At 41.2% G+C, this 14,307-nt stretch overlaps 1 protein-coding gene across 1 annotated transcript in view; it reads left to right on the top strand.

The window, feature by feature from the left end:
• The window catches only part of Mrc1 (mannose receptor C-type 1), an 89,474-nt gene that overhangs the window by 63,703 nt on the left and 11,464 nt on the right, over nucleotides 1–14,307 (top strand). The window contains exons 17-23 of the mRNA XM_048460855.3: nucleotides 353–516; nucleotides 1,877–1,944; nucleotides 3,390–3,490; nucleotides 4,153–4,295; nucleotides 4,999–5,113; nucleotides 9,264–9,430; nucleotides 10,869–10,971. Of these exons, the coding sequence (XP_048316812.2) occupies nucleotides 353–516; nucleotides 1,877–1,944; nucleotides 3,390–3,490; nucleotides 4,153–4,295; nucleotides 4,999–5,113; nucleotides 9,264–9,430; nucleotides 10,869–10,971 (861 nt within the window). The remainder of the gene's footprint in view (nucleotides 1–352; nucleotides 517–1,876; nucleotides 1,945–3,389; nucleotides 3,491–4,152; nucleotides 4,296–4,998; nucleotides 5,114–9,263; nucleotides 9,431–10,868; nucleotides 10,972–14,307) is intronic.

The raw sequence follows: 14,307 nt of genomic DNA, 5'->3' as shown, positions 1-14,307 counted from the left end.
GTAGTGGGCTGAAATCTGAGTTTTCATAGCCTTCATGTCTTCATCTTCAAACATCACAGGCATCTAGTCTTCCTAGCTAGGCTTTTCTGCCAATGAAATTAATGCCAGGAGTTCTACCCACTAGCAACCCATGAGTCTTACTTAGGAAGAGAGACAGGTCAGTCTTTATAGGATTGTCGGAAGGTAGATATAGGTATTTGGCATGGAACAGTCAGCCTACCCCTGACTGTGACACTCTGCACAGTCTGGAATCTGACAGTTGTTCCTATTTTAGATCTCTCCCCTCCTTACCGTATTCCTTAATTTATCTAAATAAAAAATATCGTCTTTTCCTATGACTCTCTTTCAACAGATCCACCGGTTACTGAAGATGGATGGGTTATCTACAAAGACTATCAGTATTATTTTAGCAAGGAGAAGGAAACCATGGACAACGCACGGGCATTTTGCAAGAAGAATTTTGGTGATCTCGCTACTATTAAAAGTGAAAGTGAAAAGAAGTTCCTGTGGAAATATGTAAGAGCATTGTTAAGAGGAGAACGTGCTATAAACAGAGATGATCCCTGAAACTGGTACCTTAGAACAACATGCTATAAACAAGGATGATCCCTGAAACTCGTACCTGAGAACAACATGTTATAAACAAGGATGATCCCTGAACTTGGTACCTTAGAACAATATGCTATAAACAAGGATGATCCCTGAAACTCATACCTGAGAACAGCATGCTATAGAGATAATCTCTGAATTTGGTACCTGAGAATATACTTTCAATTTATGTACTAAATTTGAAGTTGAGGGTAAATGATTAAAATTCCTGGGACCTTGAGACAGGGCCGTAAGTCTAAGCATTGTGACAATCCCTTTGAGTTTGTGAATTTAATTTTCAAGGATTATATCTTAACTAATTATGTCTTAATCCTAGACCACATGCATAATAAGCAGCATGATTACTAATTAAAAGTCTATCTTGCTAGGATAAACTTATTAGTGAATAGATATTTGTTATTCTTATACAAATCTCAGTTGTATCCAGATTGTCAGCTATTCCTGAAAGGGTAATGTTTTCCCCTAGTGCTTGACTGAGTAACTTTCCACTAAAACAGAAACACAAACAGAACTCTACGTGTGACTTCCTTATCATTTGCCAGAGACGAAGTGGGGAGAATAGCAGAAAATGAATTTATCAGTTTTTAAAGGAAAAGTGCACTTAAGTACAAGGATATGAAGATATAGATTACATTATCATCTTTGTGGATATGCTTCACTTTGAAACTCTCAGAATACAGCCTAATGTTGCACAAATACCTACTGTAATAGATGCTACATATTAAATTCTTGGCTGTGAAAAAGTGTTTCTTGTGATGTACAAATCCCACTGCCTTTATTTATTTATTTATTTATTTATTTATTTATTCTATTTTTCATGACAGGTTTCTCTGTAGCTTTGGAACCTGTCCTGGGACTAGCTCTTGTAGGTTAGACTGGCCTTGAACTCACAGAAATCCTCCTGCCTCTGCCTCCTGAGTGCTGGCATTAAAGGCATGTACCATCACCTCCCAGCCCCCACTGCTTTTTTAAAAAAATTTTTACTGAGCTCTACATTTTTCTCTCCATTGCCTATTTTTAAAAGGGTTTCCAGCCACCAACTGCAATAAACATTTGATATTATAATGAATGACTTAAGACATTTGCTTTATAAACAGAGATTATTGCATTGTGAGAACATTCTTTTCATCTTCATGCATATAATTATACAGTGTTTCTGCATGAGTTCTTCCTTGGAAAACACTGTAGCTTTACTAATGTGTAGGTTTTGTCTGAGAAACTGCTTAGTGGATGACTGTAACTGTATATGTAAACTTTCATGTTCTAGATGAACAAGAACGACGGACAGTCACCATATTTTATTGGCTTGTTGATCAGCTTGGATAAAAAGTTCATGTAAGTAAATCAATCTAAAGTGCTTTATGATAAAGAACCAGTAAACACCTAGGGATTGTTTTGAGACCTTTTCTTGCTGAATGCATTACATGTTCTATGGCAATCTGAATCTCAAAAGGAAAAACCCTCTAAAATATGAAAGGAAACCTATTTAAGAGTATTCTATTAAGAATTTCAGTGCTATTAATTATCTAAAAGCACATAATTGGATTTAACTTCACAAAGTTAGTTTTTATTTTAGGGTCCTCAGCCATCAGTAAATCATTGACTAAGAAAATGTGGTAAGTAGAGGTGAATACTGAATTTATTTTTAAAAATGCGATCCTTTTTGGACCAGTGCTGGTACACAGAACTGAATGCCCCCTTTTCTTTGCTCCAGCTTACAGCAATGTATTCAAGTTGACTGTGAAACTTTGCTCTCGGAAGAGCAGACATGCTGCTTCGTTAGCCACCAGGAACGTGAATGGCTGAGCTGGAAGGAGGGAACTATTCTATCTTGGGGATTTCTTTCTTGTTCATTAAAACGTCCTCCTGAATTCCAAGAGCAGATGAATCTATCTGTTCTTCATACAGCTGTCTTAGTGACATACATTCTGTGTAACTTTTATTTCTCTCTCTGACCAATGGAGACCTAAAGTCAAGCTTGTAATTTCTAGGAAACAGAGAGATTGGATGTCCCTATGGACCAACACCCATTTGATCATCTCTAAAATAGGAGGGATGATTGTTGTGATTTCTCTTCTGATCAGTTTTCAGAGACCTTGCATTTCTGTAACTTATGAAAATAGTCATTGTCTCACCCACATTGTGATTAAAAACAGAATAAGCAAAAGACTCAGAATGAAGCTAACAAGAAATTCTGTATTTGTTGCCCCTATTTTAGGTAGTTAAATTGTGTGGAAATCATGATTGAAGAGTACTGTGGAAGGAATTTTGCTGTTGGCTTCCAGACTAATCAGGATATATATATATATACATACATATATATATATATGTATATATATGTGTGTGTGTGTGTATACACATGCATACATTCATGCATGCATACATACATATACATACATACCTCTTCAGGTCTATCAGGAGCTTGTTCTGAAGAGAGCAAAGAGGGTGGACCAGCATTCAGTATTCACACCATTCTAGGGCATCTTCTTAGTAGATTCTTTAGTAGAGTATGGAATCCCAAAATAAAGACAGATTATAGTTTACAAGATTAAATCTAACTGTGGTTGTTTGTGGTCTTGACCCGAGTGCATCAGAATTACTGCAGAGGAATACAAGGTATGCAAGTACAGGCATTTGGGAGTTCCTCTTGTTTCCCCTTCTGTTTGTTAAGCAAGCTATGCTCCCTTCATCTTGATGCGCTTGTCCTTCTCCATCTCTAAGTTGTAGCCAGTCACTTTTGTGACTGAACTGCTGAAAAATGTTTCAATTTTCTTTTCCAGCTGGATGGATGGAAGCAAAGTCGATTTTGTGGCTTGGGCTACAGGGGAACCCAACTTTGCCAACGACGATGAGAACTGTGTAACCATGTACACAAACTCAGGTAGATCATGAATGTATCTTACTGAACTTGCTTTGGGGTGTGATGTGCTGCATTCCTTGTATCTTTAGGTTGACAGTAACAAGCAGTGCACTTACATAGGAACCAACAGAGACTCCCAATTTTATCAAGATAACGGTTCAGTTTGCAAAAGTAAATTTAATAGGATACTCATGAGTAAGTTAAAAGATGACACTTCATCCTATTTCTTCCAAATTGTGAAACATTTTTAATGTTCTTAAGTGAGAAAAGACCTAGACTGTGCTCATAACGACCTTTCTCTCTCTCTAGTCTTTTTCATCCCATGAAATGGGAATGTTGATGTAATTCGTCTTTTGTTGGCTAGATTATATGAAGTATCACCTATAGCTGAACACATACTAAATATTTTTAGATTGATTGTTGATAATTAATAATTTAATAATATACGTGCAACACCAAGATCCTGCTCAGCATATAGAAATCTTTCTACAAAAAAAAAAAGAACTCTTATGAGCTAAGTGGAACAGTGAGAGGGATATTCCAAAGGCTCTTTTAGTAATGTATAAAAGTAAGGGAAATTTATTCAGAACCATGTTTTTGAGGCTCCTTCTTGGATATTGTGTCTTTGAAGGTATGTTTTACCTAAGAGAATATAGATGTACCTTAGCTCTTCTCCTCTGCAGGATTCTGGAATGACATCAACTGTGGTTTTCCAAATAACTTCATCTGCCAGCGACATAATAGCAGCATCAATGCCACCGCCATTCCTACCACACCCCCAACACCAGGGGGCTGCAAGGAAGGTTGGCATTTGTACAACAACAAGGTATCAGGGAAGCTAATCACAGTCTTGGCATTTGTATCAGTTGCTTTCTTTGTTGGTGTAACAAGATACACAGTAGAAATAGGAGAGATTCTGGCTCCCTACTTAGAGGACTGAGTCTATCAGAGCAGAACAGGTGGAGCAAAATGACTCCATGGAGGTGGAAGCATATGGTAGAGGCTCCTCACACCTTAGTGGGTGGGAAAGCAAAGGACTGAAAGAGGGTCCAGCTGTACACCTGAAGGTCCACCTCTAGTGTCCTACATCTACCAGCTGGGCCCATGTCCCAAAGACTACATATTCTTCAAAAACTGGTACCATCAGTTGGGGACCAAGTGCCTCTGGGGAGCATCCCCCCAAACCCCAACATCGCTGTTCATTGTGGAACAGTGACAAATGGCAGTCTTCATGCTTTCTTCATACTTCATCAAGCTAGGATTATTTTTATAAGAAAAACGGGAGATGCCTATCACAAATTCTAAATGGAAAGTAAATATTTGAGATATTATCTAAAGAGCAGTACCCTTTATCTCAAGGGAAAAGTAAAACTCTGCAAAGAAAACCTTTGGCCTCTTAAGCTGACTTATTTTTAATCCTCATCTGGTCCCGAGAAAATTGCATTTAGCAAGGATTTTCATGAATAATTTGATTCCTTGATGTGATGTTTGTTATCCATAGCTAAAACCTTTGTTCTCCCCTTCCACAGTGCTTTAAAATTTTTGGATTTGCTGAAGAGGAAAAGAAAAACTGGAAAGATGCACGAAAGGATTGCATAGCCCTTAAAGGAAACCTGGTGTCCATAGAGAGCGCGAAAGAGCAAGGTGTGCAGTTATGTTCCTGTCAGTAATGCATGTGTATGTAAATTTGCCTTTAAAGAGATAGACTATTGCTTGTCATAACTGACTCTTAAATTTTTCTAGAAAAGGAGCCAGTGGGGAAAATCCTATAAATTCCATGTTAAGAGTGATTTTGTTTAACGTTAGATAAAACTGAGGTCTCAATGTGAACTTTGAACAAATGCAGGAAAAAACTTTTGATGAGACACAGGCTGAGCTGGAGCTATGGAAGTGTCTGGCAAGAGAACATTCACCACAGCCACAGAAAACTGTGAAGGTCGTTCTTCTGTTAACAGAGACTGGAGCTGGGAGACAGCTCAGTCAGTAAGGAGCATCCGCACAAGCATGGGGCCCTGAGGTCACCTGTGTTCAGAACCTGGGGTGGTGACATACGTGTTAAGTCCCAACACTGGTAGATAAAGGAAAAATCCTAACGATTTCCTGGCTAGCCAGCCTTATGAAACCTACAGTCTCTAGGCCAGTAAGGGACCCATTTTCAAAAAACCCCAGGTGGCTGGTTCCTGAGGAGAAACACAAAGGAACCACCTGGTCCAAATTCACATGCCCACATGCATGGACACACAGACTTTCTTCTACACAGACGGAAAGGCACTGACCATGCTTGCATGACTTTGGGGGACTTCCCTTGCTGAATAGGTATGCTAGTTAAGTTATGATTTGTGCTTCAAGGAGGACGTGGAACAAGTTCAGAAGATTCAGACCTAACCATTGTAGGGTTTGGAAGCCACAGCAATTCTGTCATGGACCAGAGACCCTCAGGGTAAACACTTTGAGAAAGAGAACACATGGTTTTTGAAGGGTCACCCTATTTGGACCTAAGAGGAAGCGCTGGGCCATTGAGTGACAGTTGCGGGGAAATACAGTGAAGTTCAAAACCAGAAAGCTGTGTCAGTAGCCAGGACTGATGAGATACATTGTCTCACAAGGCGGACTAGGTTCACCTAGAATTTTGAAATGTTTAAGTTGGACATGCTCAAGAGGACACCGTAGAGCCACATATACTGGCCAGCACGCTGTGTACAGAAAAAGTCCAATAGAGGTTTGCTGTGTTTTTAAATTCATAAGAAGGTTGTAGGAAAAAAATAGACTAGATAATCTCTAACATCTCTTTTAGTTGGATAGGTGTCTGTGTGTGTGTGTGTGTGTGTGTGTGTGTGTGTGAGAGAGAGAGAGAGAGAGAGAGAGAGAGAGAGAGAGAGACAGAAGGAGAGAGAGAGATTACAGGCAAGTATATCATCACATCTTGCTTTCCCATGGTGTAGAAGAACCAAACTTGAGTCCCCACTCTTACTGTTTCCTATCTCCATCCACAGAGCATTTTTAATTTTCATAATCAATATTTAAAATTTGGAATAAGCACAGGAAAAGAGACCTGGAAACCTTTGCGTTGCCCTCGCAGATGCTTGCTCTGTTAATGCGCAGATGTGCATTCTCTTCAAACACATTCTACATGGAACCAACCAAGCTTCCACAGGAATCTTTGACAAGTTCACCAGCTGTTCAGACACCCAAAGCAAAGGGTCAAACCACGACACCCGATACGAGAACAGAGCATTCGCGTTTCTCGAGCTGGCTTACCACGTGTATTGCCTCAGCTACCCCCGCAGAGAAACACAGTAATGGACTTCCTCTGTCCACCACAAAGTGCTGGTTCCTGGCATAACAGAATTAGAACCTGAGCAGCAGAGACGTGCAGAAGGAAACAATTTTCAGATAAAATAACATTATTCCTGGCAAAACAGATGCATGTTGTTGAATTCTTAATGTGGCTGTTGGCATAAGAAGTCAGTGCTGTATGCTCCCTGATAGAGCTGTTCCACACCGCTTTTCAAATTGAGCGTAAGGCAAAAGTTCCGATCTTATTTAGGAAACAATTAAAACCAAAATGAATATCAATCTTTGCTCTTAGTTCACTAAAGAATATTGGAAGAAGAACGTTTGGGGGTATTTTTATTTTTAATTAATTGAGAAAAAGTCTGTCTGAGCAAGGCTCTCCTATTTGAAAGCCCAACACTGATTTAGCATGGACTGTTCTGCAGAATGGTTTGTTCATGTGCAAGCAAGTGATTATGTTTCTGAAGACTTTATTCTGCACTTTTAAAATAAGATTTATTTTTATCTGTGTGTGAAAGCCACATGCATGCATAGGACTGCCTGCAGAGGCCAGAAGCAGGTGTTGGATCCTTTGAGGCTAGAGTTACAGGTAGTTGTAAACGACCCAGTGTAGACACCAGGGACTGAACATTGATCTTCTGAAAATGTAGCAGGTACCCTTAACCATAGAACCCCCTCTCTAGCCCCCTGTTTTGCATTTTCTATCAGAGGACTCAAATGCTGAGCCATTCCATTTCTTGTCCATTTTCAGGGGACATATGTTGCTGCTGTAGTAGACAGTCTGTCTAGCTGGCAGTCCTGACTCAGGTGTGGATGGTGGGTTCAAGAGGCAGTTGCTGTTAGAGGCATGGGGCAGGGTGAAAGGAAGGTACCGGGCTTATGGACACTGAAATCTTTTGTTGTTCTGGATGTCTGTTCCTGTCCTGTCTGCCACAGAATTACTGATACAACAAAAAGCTGTAGTATTCTGTATACTCTAGATCTTCTATTTCTATGATGTGAGCCCTTTAGCTTAAGGATGTCAGGGTCAGTGCATCCCTTATTAGGCAGCCAATGGCCCCCAGGAACCGCTTGCCTGGACAGATACCAATTAGGTAACCCTTGCTTGGGTATCCTGTGATACTGAAAATTTGGGAACAGGGTGTTTCTTGCTTTGATAAATGGCGTTGATTTTCAGAACCTTATGGTTGGAAATTCTTCTCTAATTATTGCCATCAGATTATTTTATTTATAGAGTCAGGACAGTTGATAATTGAAACCAGGGCCATGCCCATGTTGTATCCTCAGTTACCTCCTCATCTTATATTTGAGATAGGGTCATGTTAGATTGCCCAGGATGATCTTAAATTCATTCTGTAGTTCAGAGGATACTAAACTTATGATCCTGCTGCCTCAGCCTCCAGAATGCTGGGTCTACAGTTCTGTACCACCTGTGCTCCAGGTCCAAGGAATCCCACATCCTCTCCTGGTCTCTGTAGGCACCCCAACACATGTGACCATTACATTCAAGTTCAAACACACACACACACACACACACACACACACACACACACACACACACACACCCCAATCAACTATCTTCTTAGCAGCATTGTTTGTCATAACCAGAACCTGGAAACAACCTAGTTGCCCCACGACCAAAGAATGGATAAGGAAAATATGGCACATTTACACAATGGAGTACTACACAGCAGAAAAAAAAACATCTTGAATTTTGCAGGCAAATGGATGGAACTAGAAAACATCATATTGAGTGAGGTAACCCAGACCCAGAAAGACAGTTTTATATGTTCTTACTCATAAGTGTTTTTTAAACATAAATTAAAGAAAACCAGCTTACAATTCGCAATCCCAGAGAACCTAGATGACAATGAGGACCCTAATAGTGATGCACATGATCTAATCTACATGAGAAGTAAAAAAAGACAAGATTTCCTGAGTAAATTGGGAGCATGGGGACCATGGGAGAGGGTTGAAGGGGAGGGGAGAGAAAGGGAAGGGAGCATAGGAAAATGTATAGCTTAATAAAATCAGTAAAAAAAAAAACTCCTAAAAATGAAAACACAATGTAGCATTATAAGCTGAGTAGGCTGAATTTTAATGAATTAGATGAATATGCTCCTTTTGTAGACCAATAGGCAGCAAGAGCCCATATTGAAGTACCCAATATGAAGAGGGGATGCTGGATGAATTCGAGACTCATTTAGCTCTTCTCTGGTGCTGCTGGGTGGAATATAGCTGTCCCAACTATCTGGAGTCGTTATATACAGTCCAGAGTCATAGGAAAAATTTCGAAGTTCAAAACTAAATTGCTGATGTGCTATGAAGATTAGACTGTCTATGTTCATGCTTTCTGTTTGGAAATAGTAACAAAAAGGCTTGACTTATATGCCCAGTATTCTGAAATTAACGTATTTTGTGTGTGTGTGTGTGTGTGTGTGTGTGTGTTTGGACTGCTTACTATCCCAAGTTTGAAATCACCTTGTATTCTTTCTTTCAGCATTTATTACCTATCATATGAAAGACTCCACTTTTAATGCCTGGACCGGGCTGAATGATGTCAATTCAGAACACACATTCCTTTGGACAGATGGACGAGGAGTTCATTATACAAACTGGGGGAAAGGCTACCCTGGTGGAAGAAGAAGCAGCTTGTCTTATGAAGATGTGAGAATGGTTTTTAGATCACCTCCCCATACCCTCTCTGTTTGCACAGAGGCATCTTATTAATTTTCTATGAACAATCCACCAGACTCCTCCCTGTGTCCTGTTTTTGCACACCTTAAAGGAAGGGCTGTAGATTTAGTTAAGACCCTTTCATAGGCAGTAAGCAGTAAAAGTCTAACTTCACTCTCTGTCCCATTGGTACTCGGGACAAAAAGATGAACCTATGGTTTTGATTGCACCACCTCTCCCTCATCTCTTATAGCGTTTTCAGGGATTGGGATGCTGACCTGGAAGTCGTCACTGCTTTTGAAGACATCCTCAGTGTTATAACCATTCCTCATCCTGTATTTATAGAACACTTGGTCTGTCAAATACCATGCTAAGTGCTTCTATACATTACCATATAGACTGTTGCTTCTCTACCTTCCTTAAAAAAAACTAAACTCCAGTCTTAGATCATTGAACAATCAATTGATGATATCAAACATCACTACAGAGATTAAGAACAGCAGGAAAAAATATGAGTGTGTTTTGATCTCATGAATGTCTTAAACCAGAGCAAAGTCTTCTATTAGAAATGAGGTAATAGAGAAATAAGAGTGTAACTAGACAAAGTCGGCTGCCCAATACAGGAAGAGAGGGTGTGCAGCATCGTGAATAGGGTGACTCTACTGGTGGGCACATATGTATGGGGCTCTTCGTGTCAGACACTGTCAGTGTATGACATGACACATGTATGGGGGCGGGGGACTGTGGAGAAGAATCAGTGGTGGGGAAATTTTTCAAAAAACTTAAAACAGAGTTATCAGAAACACTAAAGAGATCGACTGTGACAGCCATGCTAGGTGAGTGGCCGGAGCAAAGTCATCCTGGAAAAGGCCAGGTGTGTCTGGGAATGAGTAAACGGCTCTGCGAGCAGCGGGAGTCTTTATGTTAGAAAAGAAGTCGGAATAAGCTTGGGGTAAGCAGACTGAGAGGGCCTTCCATGTCCTGTGATGGTCTGTGTGTTATCCGAGACAGAGCAAAGAGTAACGCTGCGTAGAGGAGAAATGATCTGACCAGCGTGGCTCTTATAGCCATTACCTTGATAGCCACGTCCGCGGTAGATACATTCATTCTCTTGATGAGTCACTGGATTGTTTTCTTGGCAGAGACTATTTGTCCTGATTGTGTAAATGAGGGCTGAAAGCTTCCTGAGGTTGAAATGAGCAGAGCACAGTAGGAGAGTGGCAGAGAAGGAAAGTTCAGGTGTGAGGGCCTACATGGGGTAGGGACAGCGGTCAGAAAGCCATGCTCGCTTGAGCACTCTGCGCAGAAGGATTACCTGCAAAACTGCAACTGAGGAATAATGGGGGCGTGCTTCCCTGTTAACGAACTGACTTAAATCATTATTAATTTGTGCGTGTTGTTTTCTCTTTCCTTATCCACAAATGTACAGGCTGACTGTGTTGTTGTGATTGGTGGCAAATCTCGAGAGGCGGGGTCGTGGATGGATGACACTTGTGACAGTAAGCAGGGCTATATTTGCCAGACACAGCCCGGTAAGTCCTGCCGAACCTCACCAGACCAGTTCTCACCAGTAAGGGCTGGATGTTCACATGTGTTTTCAAAAGGAAGGCTATTTCCTCATCTATCAGTAGCTTGTTTGAAACTTTAACTTACACAAGCTCATGACGGACAAAAGTGGTCTCCCCCTTCCCAAAGAGGTGGTATTTTGGTATTTTGTTTACTTTATTTATAAATCTGCTCCCTTATCACTCCAGAAATTTCTGGGCAAATAAACTTGAAGTGAAAACATAAAAAGAAATCATTAAAAATTTGCAATATATGCCAGTCAGTTTTTTTTTTCTTTTTCTTTTTGTGACTGAGCAAATGCCCAGAGGAATCAGCGTGAAGCAGGAAGGTTGTTTGGGCTCTGTGCTTCAGAGGTTCCTGCTTGGTCTCCACATTCCTTCAGGCCTGTGGCAATGCAGTGTGGGGCAGGCTGTTGTGGAGGCTGGGAAACAAAAGAGAAAGAGAGGAAGGGCTAAGGCCCCTTTGAGGGCGCTATCCCAGTGGCAGCTGTCTTCGCTTAAGACCCATCTCCAATGCTCTTCTTCTCAGTGGTGCCTGTAGCTTTTGGAAAACACACGATGGGGCTGGAGAGATGTCAGAGCAGTGATACAGGACCTAGGTTCAGGTCCCAGCACCCACAAAGTGGCTCACAACCATCTGTAACTCCAGTCCCAGGGGACCCAACACCTTCCGGCTTCTATGAGCACTTGATATACAGACATGCATGCAAAAAAACACCCACATACAGAAAATAAAATGTAAAATTAACATTGCCTAAGATCTAACCATATAGAAACAATCACCCAATATTTTGGTAGCTTTTCTTCCTCCCCCATTGCACAGATATTGTTAGGAATAAGTGAACTGGACAGAAAACTAAAACTTCCTGATTGTGTATAGATTTTGTGAAACAGTCCTTTTTTAAGCTTCACTTCAAGCTTCATTTAGTGCTTTTAATGGTCCAAAAATTTCCGATGGAATGGGGCCCAGATCTCCTTAGGCTGAGAGTTTTAATGTTCCATACAAGAGGTGACAGCTTTAGGAGTCTGTTGGGGTCCCTTGGTCAAATGGCCCTGTACCAAACAACATGGCAGCAGGAGCAGAGGAGAGGGAGATGGTTAAAGAGAAAAAAAAAGTTTGGCTCTGTGGAACAGGTTAGAGAATTGGCCCAGTATAGCACGAATTCTAATTGGTCTTAATAATAAAAATCCCGAGTCATATATAGGGGTTAATGCTGAAAAATCAGAGAAGCAGAGCAGCCAACCACTAGTTCTTACCTCTACTGAATCCTCAAACCAAAGGGGCGATCCTGTTCCTCTGAATCCTCAGACTAAATGCTCTGAGCTCCTGTCTCCTCCCACTGTCTGTTCCTCTCCCCATCCAGCCACATCACTCCTGTCTCCACCTCTCTAGTTCTGGGATTAAATGCTAGGATCAAAGGTGTGAGCTCTGTTTCTCTTTTAGAGTGGTTCACTTTTGTGTAGCCTTGGGTGTCTTTGAACTCACAAAGAACCATCTGCGTCTGTCTCCTGGGTGCTGGGATTAAAGGTGTGCGCCACCACTGCCTGGCCTCAATGGCCAACGAGTGTGGCTAGCTCTGCATTCTGATCTTCAGCCAAGCTTTGTTTGTTACAGCACAAGCAAAATATCACCACGATCCAGACAGAACCGGTAGGCAAGGGTAGTTAGAAGTGAAGGTCACTGATTACTTTTCTATAAAGACCCAGGTATCTGAAGTGTGATGACCACACAATGTCTACTAAGATCCTTCCACCCTCTCATGGTCAGGGACAATGTCAGTTCATATGTCAGCAAATGAAAGTGGCTGCTTTCCAAAAAAACTTTATAGGCACAAAAGTGATTTTCATACAATGCCAAGAAATATCAGTCATTTGTCCCCCCTACCCCTGTCAAAGAATTGTAGCTTATATGTTATGAAAATCAGAGAAAAGATCAGATTTAGCTCTTAGTCTGTTTGCTGGGCTCTGCCTCTACTTTCTGTGTCTTAAGTGGCTTAGCGCTCACTAAGCAGTTTGAAGCCCAGCAGTTTGAAGCCCAGGCAGGGACATTGCAGAAGGAAGCATAGCATTTGAAGAAACCCTGTCTTAGAGGGTCTCTATTCCTCAGTATTAGTTTAGATAAGGCAGCGCCAGTCCTTGCAGGGATATTGCGGGGAAATTACATAGACTTAAAGGTGAAATCATGGAAAGGCTGGAGGGGTCAGAAGATATTCTCCTAAAAACAGTGCCTTTTTGTTTTATGTGTATATTGCTCGTGTGCATGTCTGTGTACCAAGTGCATGGGCAGTGCTGAGAAGAGCAGAAAAGGCATCAGGGTCCCAGGGACTGGAGTTATAGATGGTTTGAGCAGCTCTGTCAGTGCTGGGAACCAAATCCAGGACCTCTGCAAGGGCCACACATGCTCTTGACCATTGACTGGATAATCTCTCAGGCCCCAGAAGATGCTCTTGATCATGACATTCGAATCCGAGAGGAAAGTAGGGATTAATGATGAGAGGAAAATAGATATTTCTTAACTTGTAGCATCAAATTGTGGCATTCTTTTTTTATTGAGGTACTAGGCACAGTGGACTTGCAGGTCTTTCTACTGAGACACTTGTTCATACATGCATATATTCTTTAAACAAATTTTAATTTAATTTTATGTGTATGAGTGATTTGTTTACGTGCATGCCTGGTGCTCGTGGGAGTCAGAAGAGGGTATCTGATTCCTTCGCTGGAACTGATGTTCTCGATGGTTGTGATCTACTGTGTAGGTGCTGGGAATTGAACCCGGATCCTCTGCAAGAATAACAAGTGTTCTTAACTTTTCCTCTAGGCCCATATATATTAAACAGTTTCTAAAGTGTATGAAATATGTATACGGTCATTAACATACTGTATATGTATATGTACACTGCATATGTACTTTAATCAGACATATTAATTAAAGAATAAAACTTTGTGGGCTGGGAAATAGCTCAGTCAGCAGATTTTTATTTTTCAAGAGAGGGTTTCTCTGTGTATCTCTGGCTGTTCTGGAACTCACACTGTAGACCATGCCGGCCTCGAACTCAGAGAGCCACCTGTCTCTGCCTCCCTAAGTGCTGGGATTAAAGGTATGCACCAGCACCACAGCCTGGCTTAGTACTGTGTTTTCCTTCCAAACATACCTGAGTTCTACCTTCAGAACCAAAATTAAAAAGAGAGGTGAAGTGACACTCACTTGTCACCCCAGCAGTGGGGAAGAAGAGACAGGAGTCTCTCTGGGACCCACACTATTTGGGGTATTCCAGGTCAGTGAGAGGCCATTTCTCATAATCA

Source organism: Myodes glareolus, chromosome 14 (genome assembly GCF_982192425.1).
Source record: "Myodes glareolus chromosome 14, mMyoGla1.1, whole genome shotgun sequence".
In the NCBI taxonomy this organism is placed as follows: Eukaryota; Metazoa; Chordata; class Mammalia; order Rodentia; family Cricetidae; genus Myodes; species Myodes glareolus.
The sequence above is the reverse complement of the archived record's forward strand: the minus strand, read 5'-3'. Positions and strand labels throughout refer to the sequence as shown.